Genomic DNA, 19,334 nt, shown 5'->3' with positions numbered 1-19,334 from the left:
TTTTCCTTCAAAAGCTCTTGGGTTTCTTTTACAGTGTGTTTTGGATCATTGTCCATCTTTACTGTGAAGCGCCGTCCAATCAACTTTGTTGCGTTTGGCTGAATGTGGGCTGACAGTATATCTCTAAACACTGCAGAATTCATCTGGCTGCTTCTGTCACATTATCAATAAACATCAATGACCCAGTGCCACTGGAAGCCATGCATGCGCATGCCATCACACTCCCTCCACCATGTTTTGCAGGTGACGTTGGGTGCTTGGATCACGAGCTGTTCCAAGTCTTCTCCACACTTTTTTCCTCCCCTCATTCTGGTATTCAGATTAATTTTAGTTTCATCCATCCAAAGAATGCTTTTCCAGAACTGGTCTGGATTATTAAGAAGTTTTTTGGCAAAGTCTAATCTGGCTTTTCTATTCTTCAGGCTTTATGAATGATTTGCAACTTGTGGTGAACCCTCTGTATTTGCTCTCGTAAAGTCTTCTCTTGATTGTAGACTTTGACAATGACGCCCAATTCCTGGAGAGTTTCCTTCACTTGTCTGGATGTTGTAAATGGGTTTTTCTTTACCATAGAGAGGATCCTGCGATCATCCACCGCTGTTGTCTTCCGTGGACGTCCAGGCCTTTTTATGTTGCTGAGCTCACCAGTGCTTTGAAGCTTTACAATGGCCTATTTCACTTACATTGACAGCTCCTTTGAACGCATGATGTAGGTTCACAGCAGTAGATTCCAAATGCAAATACCACACTTAACATTAACTCCAGACCTTTTACCTGCTTAATTGATGAAGAAACGAAGGAGTAGCCCACACCTGGCCATGAAAAAATGAAACCACTAGGAGGCGCTGTAGGGGTTAAGTGTGACCTCATGTGTGTTTCTTACTGTAGGGGGGCGGGGCTGGACGTGTGACATCAGTGATCGTCGTTTCCTATATCAGGGAACAGACGATCACCGACATTGCCACAGAGAAGAACGGGAAAGGTTTGTTTACACTCACCTCTCCGCTTTCTTCAGCTCCTGTCACCCGATCGCGGGACACCCGCGGCGATCGGGTCCACTGGTCCCGCGGGCACGGTCACTGAGCTTCGGACTGGGTCTTAAAGGACAACGTACCTGTACGTGCCTGTGCCCAGCCGTGCCATTCTGCCGACGTATATCGTCTTGCGGCGGTCCTTAAGTGGTTAAAGCATCTGAAAACTTCCTCCCATGCTGCCCGAGTGTGAAAGCCCAAGTGGTTCCACACTGGGGTGGTGAGCTTGTGGGACGCTAGTAAAATTCCTTGCAAGCAGCATCTTTGGGGCTGTGGCTGTATACAGCGCACCCAAAACGCCCCTGCCCATTACCTGAAAAGTGCTTCTGAAGCCCCACAACACGGGCGTTTTTAAACCCTTCTTTAGTATTAAAGGGATGTTCCAGCCTTTTTTTAAGTTTATTAAAAGCCAGCATCTACACTTTTTGTAGCTGCTGGCTTTTAATAAACAGATACTTACCTGCTCCACGGCTCCAGCGTGGAGCATGTAAGCTGTGGAGCAGGTAAGTGTCTGTGACAGCTTTCGGCACCCACTGCGCATGCGCGAGCGGCACTGCACATGCGCGAGCGGCGCGGCGCCGTCCGATTGGACAGGCGCTCGCCTACAGGCAGGGGCTGCAATAAGGCGATTAAGCTAATCGCCTTACTAGCCCCTCGGCGGAAGGAGGAAGTGGGACAGGAAGTCCCCTTCTCCTGAAGCCCCCACTCCCCCCCAAAAAAAATTACATGCCAATATAATACAGATAGGCTGAGCTGAATGGGATGCTAGTTTGTTATAATGTAGAACTAAAGACTTACTGCATTAATCCCACAGAGCTGCAGAGTTATCGTCAAGGCAATGAGAATATATAGCTGCCAGCGCACAGAGCGCTCTTTAAGAAGTTCCAGGACACCCAGGCTCCTCCCACTTCTGCGAGCTGCTTGCTCCTTTAACATATCATCAATCTCCTTCTGGTGGTCTCTGTCTCCCCAGAGTTGTTTCAGGGCTAAGGATACAAGGGATCTATATGAATATATATATATTTTTTATAATTTTTAAAGCGTAAATGTTCTTATTTTTCCAGTATAATTCTACCTATAGAAGTGTGATTCTTTTTATTGGTTAGCTTATTCTCAAAGTCAGCTTTTTGCAACTGGGAGCCTTCAGGTTTCTTCAAGGATGCCTTGGTAAAATGCCTTAAAATTGCCCCAAACTTTTATACCAACCAGCAGTAGATCAAGCCTTCCTTTTAGTTACACAAAGCCATTTATGCACCATTGCAACTTTTCAGCTGCCGGTGTCCTAACAATGATGTCATTGTTTGATAAGGAGGACATTGGGCACCTGCACAACATCTTGTTTGCACCTCTCTGTGGGCACTGGGGTCACATTGGTTGAATGAGAGAAGAGAAATGCTAGACTGCCAGTCAGTCAGTAGTACGAGTTTGCAAAGGTGTATTTGCTTTGGAAGAATAAGTCGCCTCTAACGTTGGGTGTCCCACATGGGAATGTTGCTGCTTTATGTAAAACGATGAATACAATTTTGTACATTTTAAAATGGGGTGCCTTTAGACTGTGCATAGTTTTGGAGGGTGCTCTGACTGAAAAAAGTTTGAGAAACACTGCTCTAAGTCTGAGTTATAGAAGTTCATATTGTGTTTTATATAGCCTCTGCAATATGGCATTAATGTAATATGGAAAAAATCTGAAATAAGACTAAACAGCTACAATGGGTCACAGGCTTCACCTGCTATAGTCCAATTTGGCGGAATAGGTTACCCAAGACTGGCAAAGGTGCAGCAAGGTTAGAAGTGGAGTAAACAGGGGATAACCCATCTTCACCATAATTTTAAATATGCCACTTTATGTTCCTTTGAGGAACTATAAGTGAAATTTTCCTTGCCAATATCCATGCTATTTTATTATTTCCAGCTCAAACATGCTATAGCAGCCCAGGGCCAGTCTTTGGAGTGGCAACAATCCCCAATTCCTGTGTTTAACATGATGGCTGAAACAGTTTCCATGAAAGGCTTTATCTCAAGGTGTCATGAAATGCTGCTAAATACATTTTTTATATCCTTTGCCTTGAAAGCAGGCAAGAGGTGGGAGAGAGATCCTGGCCCATTTGTAGAGGATCAGTGAGAGGAAGTGCTTCAGGCAGTACCCCAATGCTCCAAAGGCTCATGCAATTATACATACTCTCGAGGGCGCATCTTACTCCGATTAGTTTGCACAAAATGGGCATCTTAGACACCCCCACTTGCAGTAAATGTTCTAGGGACCATGGGGACCTGGTCCATCTAATTTCGCAGTGCCCCAAACTACACAATTATTGGGTGGGAGTACTGAATACAATAAAAGCTGTATTTCAGATCTCCATCCTGCTTGACCCCAAACCTTGCCTTCTGGGCATCTTAGATGATTTCCAACTATCTGTCCCTATTAGAGAAGTTGTGGCTCTTTTTCAAGTCCGTAGTGTTGTGCTTATGTATTGGAAGTCTACTAATTCTCCATCTCATAAGGAATTGGTACAATGTATGAGTAAAGGTCTTAGACTGGAGTAGTACATCTACTAGACATGTGCACCGTCAATAAATTTGTTTAGTTTCGTTCTGTTAGTTCGTATTTCGTAATTCGTGTCCGAAATTTAATTTGGATTCATACGAAATACGAATTTTCATTAGATTCGTTCATTTTTCGTAACAATTATGACCATTCGTTATGATGAATTTAAAAAGCAAAAATACCTTTCTCAATATAGTAGTTTTTGCCCCCAGTTCCCCCACCATTCTTCTCATTTACACATATGACTGCTAGAACAGATAAAAAGACATTTAAGGAAATTGATCAAAATTGGAGCAAACAGAATCTGGAGCAGTTGTCCATGGCAACCAATCAGCTTCTCTTCAGTTCGTTCCGTTAAGATTTGAAAATAAAAGAGAGAGAGAGGCTGATTGGCTGCCATGCACAGCTGCTTCAGTTTTTGCCTGCTCAAGTTTCGATAGATTCCCCCCCCCCCCCACTGTTTGGGGTCACCAGGGATGTGCGGAGAGCACATGCACGGTAACACCAAACAATTTCCAGTGACCCCGCACAGTGCGGGGGATCTATCGAAACTGGAGCAGGCAAAAACTGGAGCAGCTGTGCATTGCAGCCATGTGCTCAATAGGAGGGGCTTCCACCATCCCTGTGCTGTGCTGACTTCCTCCTGGGGCTGTACTTCTGCTGTGCTCATTATGAGGGGCTCCCACCATCCCTGTGCTGACTTCCTGGGTTTGTACCTCTGCTGTGCTCATTATGAGGGGCTCCCACCATCCCTGTGCTGTGCTGACTTCCTCTTGGGGCTGTACCCCTGCTGTGCTCATTATAAGGGGCTCCCACAATGTTTGAACGAACAATTTTCGATTCGTACTCATGTTCTAATTGAAACTGCGGACCCTACTGGTGACTCCCATTTCAAATATTCAAAAAAGGTAATTTAACTTCATCATAACGAATAAACGTAATTATTATGATAATAAAACGATATTAACGAACATTCTTATTTTGTCTGATTCTGAGTCTCCTATCGACTACCAGTACCAGTCTCCCACTCCCATATTAAAAAAGCTAATTTTCCCAACCCTCACTCAGCAGCAGAAGAAAGCCTCTGATTGGTCAACAAAACTCCAGTGATGTTTCCGTTGTAACGAAATCTGGATCCGAAATTCATCAACGAAATTTCGTATTTCGTATACAACTCGGAAGCATAGCAGTTCGGGTTTCGAATGCTTCCGAATGTACAAATTTTAGGAAATTCGTACGAATTTTCAATTCGTAACTAAACAAAACGCACATGGCTAACATCTACCAGAAGAGGGGTCCATGGCTGGATACTCCAGGGTCCATTAGAATTGGTGATGGACAGGCTACTTATTGGTTGAGTTATATCCCTCTGACAAGAGAACTTTGCTATACACTTGTCAGCAGATGTGGCGAAATTAGGAGTTTGATTCTGCTGTTTACCTATGATCAAACTGTACTGTCCTTTTGTGATAGAGGGAAGCGAGATTTATACCACTGTGTTTGTTATACATTGTATGAGCTGTTTTCTGAGTATGTTCAAGAAGCTTAAGAGACTGTCTTGGAATTGCTGTAAACTTTTTATTTATATGCTTTTATTTTTCAATAAAGCTGTATTTGATTTAAAAAAAAGGATTCTAATGGTTTTGAAAAAGGTAAAACATCTAGATCTTCTCCAATATTAATGTAGGATAGCTTTAGATTATTTTATTTTTTTCAAATTAAAAAAATGCTTATAAAACTATTTAAAAATTGATTCTTGTTTGGAAACTATTTGCTGTACTGTTCAGTGTAGAAAGATTTAAGGAAAAAATTGAGTTTGGCAAGTTTCCCCGTTGACAGATGAATGTAAACAAAAGAATGCTGGCAAAGAATAATACAGAAAAGAAAACCAGACCCTTATCCAAGCAGCCTGGTAAGTCATGGAAGGGGGGGGGGACAAGTGAGCCCCCCCCCTCTCCTGAACCATGCTCGGCCACATGCCCTAAAGATGGAAAGGAGCTTTTGGGCAGGAGAGCTCCTTAAAGCAGAGGTCCACCCCAAAAATTTTTTAAAAGCCAACAGCTACAAATACTGCAGCTGCTGACTTTTAAAAAATGGACACTTAGCTGTCCAGCGGCGCGCCCACGATGTCGGCAGCCGTGGCTGAGCAATCGCTCGTCTCTCAGCTGCCCTGCCGCCATCCTCGTGAAGGATTCAGGAAGTGAAGTGTTGCAGCTTCACTGCCCGGTTCCCTACTGCGAATGCGCGAGCAGCGTGGCCGTCTTTACTGGTCCCTACTCTCTACTGGGACCAGTGTGTTTCCCAGGAGACAGCGGGGGGGGGGGGGGGTCGTGGCGTGACTCCCACAGGAGTTTATGCCCGGAAGTGGGTGCAAATACCTGTCTTAGGGTTCCGAAAAGCGGAAGTTCCATTTATGGGTGTAACTCCGCTTTAACAACCAATGACTCAAAGGTCTCAGGTCTGGCATTGATTTTAGGGGGAACTCCCCCAAAGCACCTTGTCCCCATGTTGATGGGGACAAGGGCCTCTTCCCCACAACCCTGGCCTGGTGGTTGTGGGGGTGACTTATCAGAATGTGTTAGCACCCTTTAACAAGCGGGCACCAGATCCGGGCCCACCATCATGTGAATCACTGGGCAAGGGTTGTGGGGAAGACCCATCTGAATTTTAATTGTTCCATAATTTTTTGAATTAGTTAGAAAAGTAATAAAAAAATAAAACATAACTAAACAAATTCCAAAATGAATCAACAAAAGGAAATTAGTAACATAACAAATCTAACCAAAGCAAAACAAATGTTAGAGTTCTGCACATGTCTAATACCAACTCTATACCGCAATATACAGACTCTTTACCGTACCTGAAAAACACAAACCCTTGCACTTGTGACAAGACTAAAATGTACCCATACTGTACCGATACTGAATGCAGGTTAATGGCGACTGTTAATAGGAGCACTGATGCCTATAAAGGGCCCCAGCAATATCTGGCAGAAGAACATCTGCTGTAGGTACATCAGTTTGGTGGCCTTTCGACCAGTAAGCTGTCTCCAGCAAAACAAATTCAAAAGCCACAATAACCGGGGAGTACTTAATAGCAAACTCTTATCAATAATTATCCAAATAGGATAAAAAAGGTTCTTCATCCATACCTTGCATACAACCATCCTTGTCTTGTTTTTCCATCAGAAGGTATGGTGGAGACTCAGGAAAAAATGGCAAGGTAAGCAGTTGGGTCAGTGCCCAGAACCCACTGACAGCCAAGAGAAGAGGCCATATTGATTCAAATCCTAGGACCTCCCTAAAGGTAAGCATAGATAACAAAACTATAAAATGTATATATTGCATATCCCTAAATACCCTCACATAATAAAGTAAATTTAATTCCAGATGTCACAGTATAACAGTAAGAATTAAAACATTTGAAAGCCATATAATGTATAAAATTAGAATATAGGCCCACAGGGGCACTCACCTTAGGCCAATAATTTGGGCAGTGAGTTTCCCAGTTGTCACAAATATGGAGATACTTGTGTTAGTAAAGCCACGCATCTTTTTATCTGCTATTTCACCTGCATACTGAGCGTGGATGTTCAGGCCGAATCCTGAAAAGCAAATACGTCATTTACAGAGTACACATGATTAAAACATTTAAAGAGAAATCCACAAGAAATATATCTGAGAGAGTTAAAGTATAACTAACGCATTTTGTTTTAGTTTTGGATAGAGAGGGATTAGAACACTTGTCAAGGGGCTCAGTCAGTAGTGTATTTTTGTGCTGCCTTAGGCCTGACTAAACTCGTTCAGCCCCTAATTTAAATATGACAAACCCCTTCCTGTCAAGGCCACACCCCTTGCTGTTTGCAGCCCTGAAATTTTCACGTGGGGACACTAGTTCTGGGGGGGGGGGGGGGGGCAATGGATTTCCTTTGCATAGATTTCCTCTCACTTCCTGTTTGGCTATGGGACAGGAAGTGAAGGGAAATCTCTGCAATGGGACAGGGATGGTAAAAAATAAACTGACAGGGGCCATAACCCTCCCTTACTTCAAAATGATAAAAAAAAGTGTTGCCTATAGTTCTACTTTAAGCACACATTTATGATAATTTTATGGAGAGGACTAAGAAGATATAACCATGCCAATAGTGCAGCAGAAAACCTAGCACAGTGAGGAAGGTTTGTGGTCCAGGGTGATAGGACAGTCAAAATTAGAAGCCCCCCCCCCACAGTTGCGAAATGCCGACCACCTGCATAATGGAAGCAGTGCGGCCCCTTTATGGGGCGCTAGACTAATTTGCCTCTCGGCCCAGTCCGCCCCATAAAGTATAGCGCAAGCCGGCAGGGACTCTTTTTCTGCTTCCCCCCTGAAAAGTGCTGCCCTAGGCCTGGGTCTTGTTGGCCTAAGCCAGGATACAGCATTGGGCTCAGTACTGGGATCACTGCTTGTAAAGCATGCAGGAATTACAAGAAGTTGTGGAAACATGGCCTGCTGACTTTTCAGATAAGCTCATACTGAATTACTATAACTATTGTTTGTATTTCTATTACAATGCTGATGTAAAAGATCGGAAGTGTGTTCTGTGACCATAGAACTCCTTTAAGTTTTTATGCTGTGACCATACCTAGCAGACTACCCATACCTGCGTTAATGCCATATAAAAAGCGAGCAAGCAGAATCATCTCAAAAGACCTGGCAGTGGAACTGAGACCAAGCAGGAGAGCTCCAACAATAGGAATCAGGTCACTGCATAGCAGACATTTCTTTCTGTAATGAGGAAACATTGGTAATTATCAGCACTGTTTTCATACTGGTAATGACAGCAATGAATTTTAAATGCACTTACTTGCCAAATCTGGAAGCTAAATATCCTGTTGCCAGAGATCCAAGCAACCCGCCAATGCAGTAACTTGACACAACAAAGGACCATAATAATCTAAGACTGCTCTCAGCTATTGGTAGCTGGTATCGATGTATCCATGTGTCATTGATGAATGTCTTTACAAACTGGAAGAAAGGTTTTAGGCAATCACTACCTATCTAGGATCTGAAATGGCTGTGTAGAGCCACTGTAAGTCTACCAATAAGAATAAACAATTCCTTCCATAGTGTAAACCTTAATTTACACCTCTGCACAGCATATTCCTAGGAATGTTTCAGCATTTTTAAAGCATTTTCAGGCATATAACAGGCATTTTACAAATATTTTTGCATACGTATCAGGTGTTTGTTTCCTGGGCTAGGCAATGGTAGGGGAGCAGTTCTAGAGGAGTTCTTCAGGCAAACGTGAAAACACCCCAAAATGTGTGTATTATGTGTTTACAAATGCTCCCATTGAATTAAATATGGCCAAAATTGGCTGGATAAGCTCAAAGAAAAGCTCACTTAATTTTGTGAACATAGGGCATAGAGCCACTGAGCAAACAAGTGTGAAAAGGGACAGAAAGAAGAAGGATTCTCCAAATTCACATTTAGTAACATGTTACACCTGTATTTATATCTAGGGTGTAACATGTTACACCCTAAATATAACATGTTACTTTGCACAAGTTCCAGCATCCCGCCCCATGACAGCGGGCGGGCGGGGGCTCTTCTTTCCACACCTACTGTTACAATTAAAAAACAGCATAGCTGTGTGGGCGGAATCTGTGAATGAATAGACTACAGGTCCCATCTGCCACTGTGGCAGATAACTTGTAGTTCTCAATGAACTGCGAGGGCACTGGTAAGTTTTTCAAACCGAAAGACCACACAGAGGCATGGGCAGAAAGTGGTAGGCAGTGTCTGCAGGAACATGACAATGAACCCACGATATGCTAATCGCAGTTGCCATGCTTTGCAGGCTTCTAATATAAAAAAAAAATATGCATGCTTTTATACCTGCAAAAACATGTACATTTTTATATTTTTTTTAAAGATGAACTTAGCCTTTAAAAAACTGGCTGGTTCAGAGTTCTATAAACTGTTGAGGAACATTAAAGGGGTTGTAAACCTATGTGTTTTTTCACCTTAATGCATCCTATGCATTAAGGTGAAAAAACACCTTGCACTGTCCGGCCCCCCAGCCCCCCGTTTTACTTACCTGAGCCCTGAATTTCCCTGGGCGAGTCCCCGGCATCCTTCTTTCTTGGAGTCCTGGCTTTGATTGGATAGATTGATAGCAGCGCAGCCATTGGCTCCCGCTGCTGTCAATCAAATCCAATAATGCGGGCGCCGGGGGGCGGGGCCGAGTCATACACTCGGCGTCAATGGACGCCGAGTGTATGACACGGGAGCGTGCCCGCAAGGTAACTCCCTTGGGAGAGAGCTTCCCAGAGGGGGTTATCTAATGCAGGGAGGAGCTGCGAGAGTCGCCGCGGGACCCCAGAACAGGTGGATCGGGGCCACTCTGTGCAAAATGAACTACACAGAGAACGGGAACCTTTAGGCCTTGTACACACGACCAGACATGTCCGATGAAAACGGTCCGCGGACCGTTTTCATCGGACATGTCTGCTGGGAGGTTTTGGTCTGATGTGTGTACACACCATCAGACCAAAATCCACGCGGACAGAGAACGCGGTGATGTATACGACACCGACGTTCTCTGACATGGAAGTACAATGCTTCCACGCATGCGTCGAATCAATTTGACGCATGCGCGGGATTTCGGGCCGCTGGTTATACGTCATAACCAGCGGACATGTCCGATGAGTCATACTAACCATCGGACATGTCCGACGGACAGCTTTCCAACGGACAAGTTTCTTAGCATGCTAAGAAACTATTGTTCGCTGGAAACCTGTCCGCTCGGCCGGAAAACTGTCCGCTAGGCCCTACACACGGTCGGACATGTCCGCGGAAACTGGTCCGCGGACATGTTCGGTCGTGTGTACGAGGCCTCAGTGTCACTTTAACTACTGCATATCTGTCTCTTTTGTAGAATGAATCCTATGACTTAACAAATCAGAGAAATTCTTGAATTCTGAATGCACCAAAAGAAACTCCAGATGTGTCTGTGATGTTTTTAGTATTTGGGTCTGCAATAATGCTTAGAGGATCTTTATTTCCATTTAAAACTATGGCCTGCGGAAGTGATATTTGAAAGTTGATTGTTTGCCCCAACGTGTTTCCCATTGAAACGAAAAAGTCTAATTTCATTACCTAATCAGATGCATTTAATTTGCGTACTGCGATCTACAGTGTAACTGTAATGAGATCGTTGATTTATTCAGTTAATGACCCAGCCATTAAATCAAAACATCCCGAACAGACATACCTGCAAAGAAAGAGAATAAATACTTACCTTTCCTGTGGCTCCGTTCACATAAGTCCTCCTCTGAAATCTATAGGGAAACTGACACTTCCAGAAGTGTCAGTCAACTTGGTCCTCCACAGTGCTCAGTCCCTCCTGCCGTCAAGGTCTGCAGATTAAGAGTGCTGCTGTAATAGGGGTTGCAAGAGGCTAATAGCAAGTTAAAAAATACTTCTAATACAATAATTAATTGCTTATTACAGTCTGTGAGACAGTTGATACATTTCTCAGATGGTTTTATCCTTGCCGAAATGATGCTGAATTATAATATAGACAATAATTTGTTTAATGCTCACCTGAGAAGGAGAGTTTAACACAGATATATGAAATCCATATTGAAAAGTTCCTCCAATTCCCAATACACATATGAGCATAAGAAGCCCGCGATACTGGAGCTGAGAGACAAAATGTTTAATACTGTATTACTGTCTACATCACCCAAGCTGTAATAGATCAGCTGAACAGTTTGTCTTGTAGTAAATATAACTTTAAAAAAAAAGAGACATAACATAGCACAATAAGGTAATGACTGATATGAGAATCAATGCTGCCATGACAATATCTTCCCCTTAAATCTTGACGCGTTTCAGGACAAAACTCAAATCCCTTCTTCAGAGGAATTTGCATAGAGAAAACTACATGATTCAAACACTCAGCAAAGCAGTCAGCACGGAGGTCATCACATGTAAAAACACCAGAGATTATGCCTGCACCAGGACGCTGCCGCCCTGTGTCTGTAGATGGCCGAACAAATGTTCGATGTGAGCTTGTTGTCGGAAAATCCGACCGTGTGTACACTCCATCGGACATTTGCTGTCGGAATTTCTGACAACAAAAATTTGAGAGCTGGTTCTCAAATTTTCCGACAACAAAAGTTGTTGTCGGAAATTCCGACCGTGTGTACACAATTTAACGCATGCTCGGAATCATTGAACTTAATTTTTCTCGGCTCGTCGTAGTGTTTTACGTCACCGCGTTTTTCGCAATTTCTGACAACATTGTGACCATGTGTATGCAAGACAAGTTTGAGCGAACATCCGTCGGAAAAAAAGTCCACGGTTTTGATGTCGGAATGTCCGATCGTGTGTACGCGGCATAAGGATCTGTAAGCTGTAATTTGTATTCACCATTTGTTTTTTTTATTTTTTGCTAAACAAATGAAAAAAAGACCAAAAATTTTGAAAAAAATAGTGTCTAAATAGATAATTATTTATCAAAATGTTTGGTCTTTTTTCGTTTGTTTAGCAAAAAAAAATAAAAAATCCAGTGGTGGTTAAATACCACCAAAAGAAAGTTCTATCTGTCTCAAAAAAAGAGAAAGATGTATTTGGGTACTGTGTTGCATGAGTGCGCCATTGTCATTCAAAGCGTGATAGCTGAAAACTGGCCTGGGCAGGAAGGGGGTGAAAGTGCCCAGTAGGCAAGTGGTTAAACCCAGGCATGAATCACTAATACCCCTAAAGTTTATCCCTCCACACAATGTTTATCTGATGATTTGACAAAAAAATAATAATTCTAAGATAAATTAACCTTTGAACCCATTAAAAATGAATCCAAGGATACGTGTTTTATCCATTAGGGCAAAGTTAAGAAACCAAATCATTCAATAAATATTTTACATTGAACCAGTTCTAACTTCATATAATATAAAATGTAATGAACAAGCAATATACACATAGCAGTGAAAATGTGTTGTGCTGTGAGTGGCCTCGCTGCTCCGCAGCTAGGGAGATAAAAGTTGGATACTCACCAAGTTCTTAACCCAAGATGACATTTCAGAGAATAGACTTGCTGCCTTGGCTTCTTCCTGAGTCCTGGCAATCTTGGACCAAGGAAACTGCTATTGAGGTGGAATGAGGTTAAATTTTTACATACACTGTTATTTCTAAGTTATAAAGAACCTGCCGATTAGACATTTCAGAGATGCCATAAGGTACTTTCACACACTTTTGATGTTACATAATGTGCAGGTACTGGGTCAAAGGCACACAGGAGCACATGCATCCTATATCTAAATTATGTTGCATGTGTCATAGATGCTTTTCTGTTAAAGACAAACCATAATGGTTTTCATTAGGGTTGAACTGGCCTACTGGAGAATCCTGCAGTGGATCCCAGTTCTTTGGGGCATCCCAATCCAGCACTAGGGTGATACGAGACTCCGGCACTTATCTTGGGTCTGCAGCTACCAATGGCATGCAGGCTATCTTTTTATGCAATGGCAGTGGCATTATTCTGGCACTGTTATCACTTAACAGACAGTGTGAGCAGTGTGGGACACTAAATGTATAAAAAAAAAGGACATGGACCTGCCCCAGGGTATGCAGATTGTGGGTTAGAGTTTATGCGTTGCTCTGCAACCTTATCAACAGGAATTTAAAGAGGGACCCTTTTGAGGCCTTTTCGTAGAAACCAATCACAGAGCTTCTTCGCCCTGAAGGCCAACTGGCAGGGCATATTTTTACTGCAACTAAATTGACCATAGCAAGGGCCGGGAAGACCCACGCCCTCTGCTTTGTAGCAGTTAAAAACTGCGTGAATGATATCATGGTAAATGAGAAACTTACTGCCATTTTATCGGACACTCATGATAAGTTCCTCCGGGTATGGCAACCCTGGGTGGCTCACAACCACCCTTCACGATTTGACCCAGCGTTACTTTCCCTTTGATGAGTCTCTGTTCCCTAAAAGTGGGGGTAAAATGCAGGAAAACTGCGTATACTCCAGTGTGATCCTCCCGCCATATAGGGAAATTACAGCGGGCGGGATCTCCTCTCGCACTGGGACGTCATTTGACGTTGCCCCAGTGTCACCGCTCTTGCACGCCGATCGTGGGCGTGCTGTGTCACTAGGACATGGCATGACCCCAATCTCGGTAAAGAGCCGATGACGTGGCTCTTTATCCATATGATCGGCTGTGTCCAATGACAGCCGTTTACATGTAAATGCGGAATGCCTTTTATCGCTCTCTTCGCATTACACCGACAGAGTGTGAGGAGAGCCGATCAGCAGCATCTCCTCACAGGGGAGACCTGTATAGGTATTCAGGACACTGATCATCAGCACCCTGAAAACAGTGCTGAAAATCAGTTACACCAATCAGTGCCGCCTATCAGTGCTGCCTATCTGTGCCCATAAGTGGTCATATTAGTGCCGCCTACCAGTGCTGCCTATCAGTGCCCATCAATGCCACCTAAATTACTTAATTACAACATTTCTGACAGAGTATTAACCCCTAAACCACAATTGGGTCAAGCCATGCGAAAAGCCTGAGAGTTTAGTGTAAATTTTTCACTATTAGACCTCCTGAGAGATGGAATAATCTAAGTATACGCTAGCCATAGTGACCTGGAAAATACCTACTCCTGGAGCTCAATAGGAGAGGGCATTTCCAGGTTATGTGACATGGGTTGTATACCCGGATTCAGGGATGGATTGGCCATCGGGACTACCGGGAGTTTCCCGGCGGGCCGATGGCTCAGTGGGCCGCTCCTCTCGGCTTCTCTGTCTCTCCCTCCCCTCAGCGCTTACCTCCTCTCCCTCCCTGCAGCATTTACCTCCTCTCCCTCCCTGCAGCGTTCACCTCCTCTCCCTCCCCGCAGAGTTCACCTTCTCTCCCTCCCTGCAGCGTTCACCTCCTCTCCCTCCCTGCAGCGCTCTCCTCCTCTCCCTCCCCACAGCGCTCATCACCTCCTCTCCCTGGCTAGAAGCTCATCATATGATCTAGAAGGACGGCAGCCACACACAACTGTGACATAAGCTTCCTCTGCATTCGTTCCCCTGGTCTTTCCTTCCACCGCTCTCCAACCTGTCTTCTTTAGCGGAGAATCTATATGGAGAGCGGGGGAAGGAAAGACCAGCGGAACGAGTGCAGAGGAAGCTCATGTCATAGCTGTGTGTGGCCGCTGTCCTTCTGGATCGTATGATGAGCTTCTCAGTGCGACTCCTGAGGAGAATATCTGTTTTCAGTCACGCTGAAGTTAACTAGCCAGGGAGAGGAGGTGAGCGCTGCGGGGGACCAGAGCATCATGGGGGGAATAGAGGTGCATGAGGGACCATAGAGGCGCATGGGGGACCAGAGCATCATGGGGGGATAGAGGTGCATGGGGGACCAGAGCATCAGGGGGGGAATAGAGGCACATGGGGGACCAGAGCATCATGGGGGAAGGATAGAGGTGCATGGGGGACCATAACATCAAGGGGGATAGAGGTGCATGGGGGACCAGAGCATCATGGGGGGAAATAGAGGTGCATGGTGGACCAGAGCAGCACATGAGGGACCAGCGCAGCACGCGGGGGGACCAGCGCAGCACGGGGGGGGACCAGCGCAGCATGGGGGGAAATAGAGGAGCACGGGGGATCAGAGCAGCGTGGGGGGAATAGAGGAGCATGGGGGGGACCAGCAAAGCATGGGGGGACCAGAGAAGATCTGGGGGCCAGATCAGCAGGGGGGAATAGAAAAGCATGGGGGGGCCCAGAGGAGCACGGGGGGACCAGAGGAGCATTGGGAACCAGAGGAGCACGAGGGTACAGATGAACAGGGGGGACCATATGAGTATGTGGGAACAGAAGATCAGGAGAGGAATGCATGTGGGGGACCAGAGAAGCAGAGGGGGTACCAGTGGAGCACAGGGGGGGGAGGCCAGAGAAGCACGAGGGTACAGAGGAGCATGGGTGAACAGAGGAGCAGGAGAGCAACAGAGCATGTGGGGGAACAGAGAAGCATGTGGGGGACCAGAGAAGCATGTGGGGGACCAGAAAAGCAGGGGGTACCAGTGGAGGACAGGGGGGGGGACCGAAGAAGCACAAGGGTATACAGAGGAGCATAGGGGGACCAGAGAAGCATGTGAGGGAACAGAGAAGCAGGGGGAGGACCAGAGGAGCATGGGGGGGGGCAAGAAGGAGCACGGGGGAGGGGACAAACAGCTGACTCAACAGCTATGGCCTGGGAGTTTCTCACTTCTGCCTAATCTTGTCACATTGGTGGGGCACCGAACTGATTCTTTGCCCCGGGTGAAATAATGTCTAGCTTCCCCACTGGTACTGCCTATAAGAGTACCAGTACCAGCCGTACTACTCTAATAGTAGAATGGCTAGTGAAGGGAGAGGGGGGGCTTGGGTGGCCATCGTCTGGATGAAGTCCAGAGCCAAATTTTTGTCCCAGTCCAGCCCTGCCCGGATTAAATATGTTTCCAGAATGGATAGGTCCACATATGGAACCCTTTACGTCTGCTCTGCGCTCTAAAGCTCCATGTGCACTGGACTGTTCTGTTCTCTTGGCAGGGTTTAGACAAGTTTAGGAGAGTTTTACTTTTTTTTCTGCCATTACTCTCCAATCAGAAACATGAACCAGAAAGTTTTTTTCCTGCCTCTAAATGTTGAGCTCAAAATATGCCTGTAATCATCTTAATGTGCATGGACACATAGGATAACATTGAGCTGCATCTAAAGGCAGAACACAAAACTCCTGTAGAAGCAACGTTTTTTTAAGACAGTGTGCATGGAGCCTAAACTGATAAAGTCTGCATCATTTAATCTCAGGGCTCCTTTATTGCCCTTGCTGGGGGGCCTGGGATTCAACAGCAAGATTTGTCAAGCTACTAAACCCTTAAGCCAGTTGGGGAGCTGGAGGAGACTATTAGCTGGATTCAGGTAGTTGAGCCTAACGTCAGGCAGGCGTAGCGTATCGCATATACGCTACGCCGCCGTAAGTTAGAGAGGCAAGTGCTGTATTCACAAAGCACTTGCGTCCTAAGTTTCGGCAGGGTAGCGTAAATGTGTCGGCCTAAGCTTGCCTAATTCAAATTGTGAAGAGGTGGGCGTGTTTTATGCAAATGAATCGTGACCCAACGTGATTGATGTTTTTTTGTTCTGCCTTTAGATGCAGCTACTGATACGCCCGTCGTAAGTTTCCTGAATCTGGCTATAAAACAACAACCATTGCGCCTTTTACTGTATGGTGGGGGAAGTCATCCTCTCTTACATATGTAATGGCTTTAGTTGATACTAGAGCTGAAGTTACACTTTTGCAAGGAAATCCTTCCAATCACAAAAGAGAATTGATTTATGGAGAAGGTTTAGGAGGGCAGACCACACCAGCAGTTAGGACACAGGTGAAATTGGCTATTGGCAAGGGACCAGGATTTTGGACAATTGTTTTGGTATTAGAGTTACTCTTGGGATGGATGTACTTCAAGGTCAGTCAATTCAGACTGAAAGGGGTACATTCACTTTCGGGTATCCAGATAAAGCGTATCTGGTTAGGGCAGCGAAGGCTGTCGTTAGAGGTCATGCGAAATGGACCCCTGTCTACATTCCTCCACCAGAGAAGACAGTCTGTTTCAAGCAGTACAGACTTCCTGGAGGCCGCAATGAAATTGGGGGGACTATTCAAGAACAGTTGAGAGTAGGGATCCTAAAGGATTTTCCGCAGCCTCTGACTTTTGCATACAGCACACAACTGTCGGCCAACAAAGACGAACGTAGTTACGTACTACGTGGTTTTTCAGCTCTTTAGCGCTACCCTTTGGGCTAATGTTGTGTTTGGTGAGCATTGCTTCCGAGCATGCGTATTTGTATTTTGTCCGACTTGTGTGCACAGACTGTTGTCCGCACAAAATTTTTAAAGCCTGCCATCCAACATTTGTCCGCGGAAAATCTGACAATTGTCCGATGGAGCATACAAACGGTCAGATTTTCCGCCAACAGCCTGTCATCACACAATTCCCGTCGGAAAATCCGATCGTGTGTACGAGTCTTTAGACCTGCTGTAAGTCCTTTCTAGTCTCCGGTGTTCCCAGTAAAGAAACCTGATGGAACTTATAGAATGACTGTGGAATACAGAGGTCTAAACAAAATGGCACCTCCATTGAAGTCGGCAGTACCTGATATGATCTCAACTGTTGAGAAAATTGCTAAAGAGGCGGGAGAATATCATGCTGTGATAGACCTGGCTAATGCTTTCTTTTAGATTTTGATAGACCCAGAGTGTCAGGACTAGCTATCCTTTGTGTTGGACAGTCGCCAGTACACTTTCACTGTCCTTCCTCAAGGCTATCTTCACTCTCCAATGATTTGTCAAGGACTGATTGCCCGAGATTTAAGTACCCTGAATTTGAAAGTTGCTGTGCTTCACTACATTGATGACATCATGATCTATGGGACAAACAAGATGTAACTGAAGCACTGCACCTGCCGATACAGCACATGGAGAACAGAGGGTGGGCTATCAACAGAGACAAAGTCCAAGGACCTGCCACAGAGGTGAAATTCCTGGGAATGATGTGGACTGGGGCGCAGAGGAAAATTCAAGAGAAAGTTGTGCAAACTATCCAGTCACTGTCGCCCCCCTACAACCAAAAAGAGGCACACAAGTTCATTGGAGTTGTGGGATTCTGGAGATCATTCATCCCACATCTTGGACTGATTCTGAGGCCTATATACAATGGCCCGGATTCACAGACAGCGGCGCACATTTATGCTGCCGTAGCGTATCTCCTGTACGCTACGCCGACGCAGTGCAGAGAGGCAAGCATGGAATTCACAGAGCACTTGCTGCCAAAACTGTGCTGGGTTTCCTAGGCGTAAGCCGGCGTTGGTGGAAGTGGGCGTGAGACATGCAAATGAGGCGTTACCCCATCCGAATGATGTGCCGCGCGCCAGACAGATACGTATAACGAATGGCGCATTCGCCGTCCCGTCCCAGTGCGCATGCTCACAAACACATCAGAACAACTGCCTAAGATACGCTGGATCACTGCCTACGGAGTGAACGTAACCTACGCCTAGTCATATTCACGTCCAACGTAAACTACCTAAAATACGTCGGCTTGTATTCCTTGGTGCAGCCCTTTGCATGGATGCTGCTGAGTTACACCTCCTTTATGGGGCTTAACTTTACGCCGGATGTACAACTTACGCGCACCAATCGTAGCCTGCGTCGGCCGCACGTACGTTCGTGAATCGGCGTATTTTCCTCATTTGCATATTTGAATAACTGATCAATGTGAGCGCCACCATGTGTCCAGCGTAAATATGCGCCCACTCTACTATTTTTAGGCTATGTTAGTTTGTGGGTCCGGCGCATAGATACGACAGCGCATATTTGCACTTACGCGGCGTATCTGGAGATACGTTGGCGCAAGTGCTTTGTGAATCCGGGCCAATGTCACCAGGGGTTCAGAGCAGCAGACCACATTCCTTGCTGCCAAAGAAGCCATTTTGTAGCGCAGCATCAGGGATTGGGACCGTGAGACAAGGAGTACCATTTCAGCTGGATATAGTGGAGCAGGATGGTACCATATCTTGGAGTCTATGGCAGCCAAACGAAAAGAAAGGATTGAGACTGTACTAATTGAATTAATTCCAGACATAACCCTTACTATCTGTAACTAACTACAACAGTCATAAGCTCAGCTCTAATATTACTTTCATGCCAAAAACAGCATGTGCCTATGATGCAAATCTT

The 19,334-nt window shown here is 45.2% G+C and overlaps 1 protein-coding gene across 1 annotated transcript in view; it reads right to left on the bottom strand.

Moving 5' to 3' along the window:
- Positions 1 to 12,693, bottom strand: part of LOC120942624 (solute carrier family 2, facilitated glucose transporter member 11-like) — a 43,617-nt gene extending 30,924 nt beyond the window's left edge. Inside the window, exons 1-7 of the mRNA XM_040355608.1 lie at positions 12,618 to 12,693; positions 11,164 to 11,262; positions 8,420 to 8,580; positions 8,216 to 8,340; positions 7,051 to 7,180; positions 6,728 to 6,876; positions 1,830 to 2,017 (exon numbers count right to left, since the gene is read on the bottom strand). Coding sequence (XP_040211542.1) covers positions 1,830 to 2,017; positions 6,728 to 6,876; positions 7,051 to 7,180; positions 8,216 to 8,340; positions 8,420 to 8,580; positions 11,164 to 11,262; positions 12,618 to 12,641 — 876 coding nt within the window. The 5' untranslated portion in view covers positions 12,642 to 12,693. The remainder of the gene's footprint in view (positions 1 to 1,829; positions 2,018 to 6,727; positions 6,877 to 7,050; positions 7,181 to 8,215; positions 8,341 to 8,419; positions 8,581 to 11,163; positions 11,263 to 12,617) is intronic.
- Between the last annotated feature and the right edge of the window lie 6,641 nt (positions 12,694 to 19,334).

The sequence above is a fragment of the Rana temporaria genome, chromosome 1 (assembly GCF_905171775.1).
Source record: "Rana temporaria chromosome 1, aRanTem1.1, whole genome shotgun sequence".
Taxonomy (NCBI): domain Eukaryota; kingdom Metazoa; phylum Chordata; class Amphibia; order Anura; family Ranidae; genus Rana; species Rana temporaria.
Note: the sequence above shows the minus strand (reverse complement) of the source record. Positions and strands in the feature narration are given on the sequence as shown.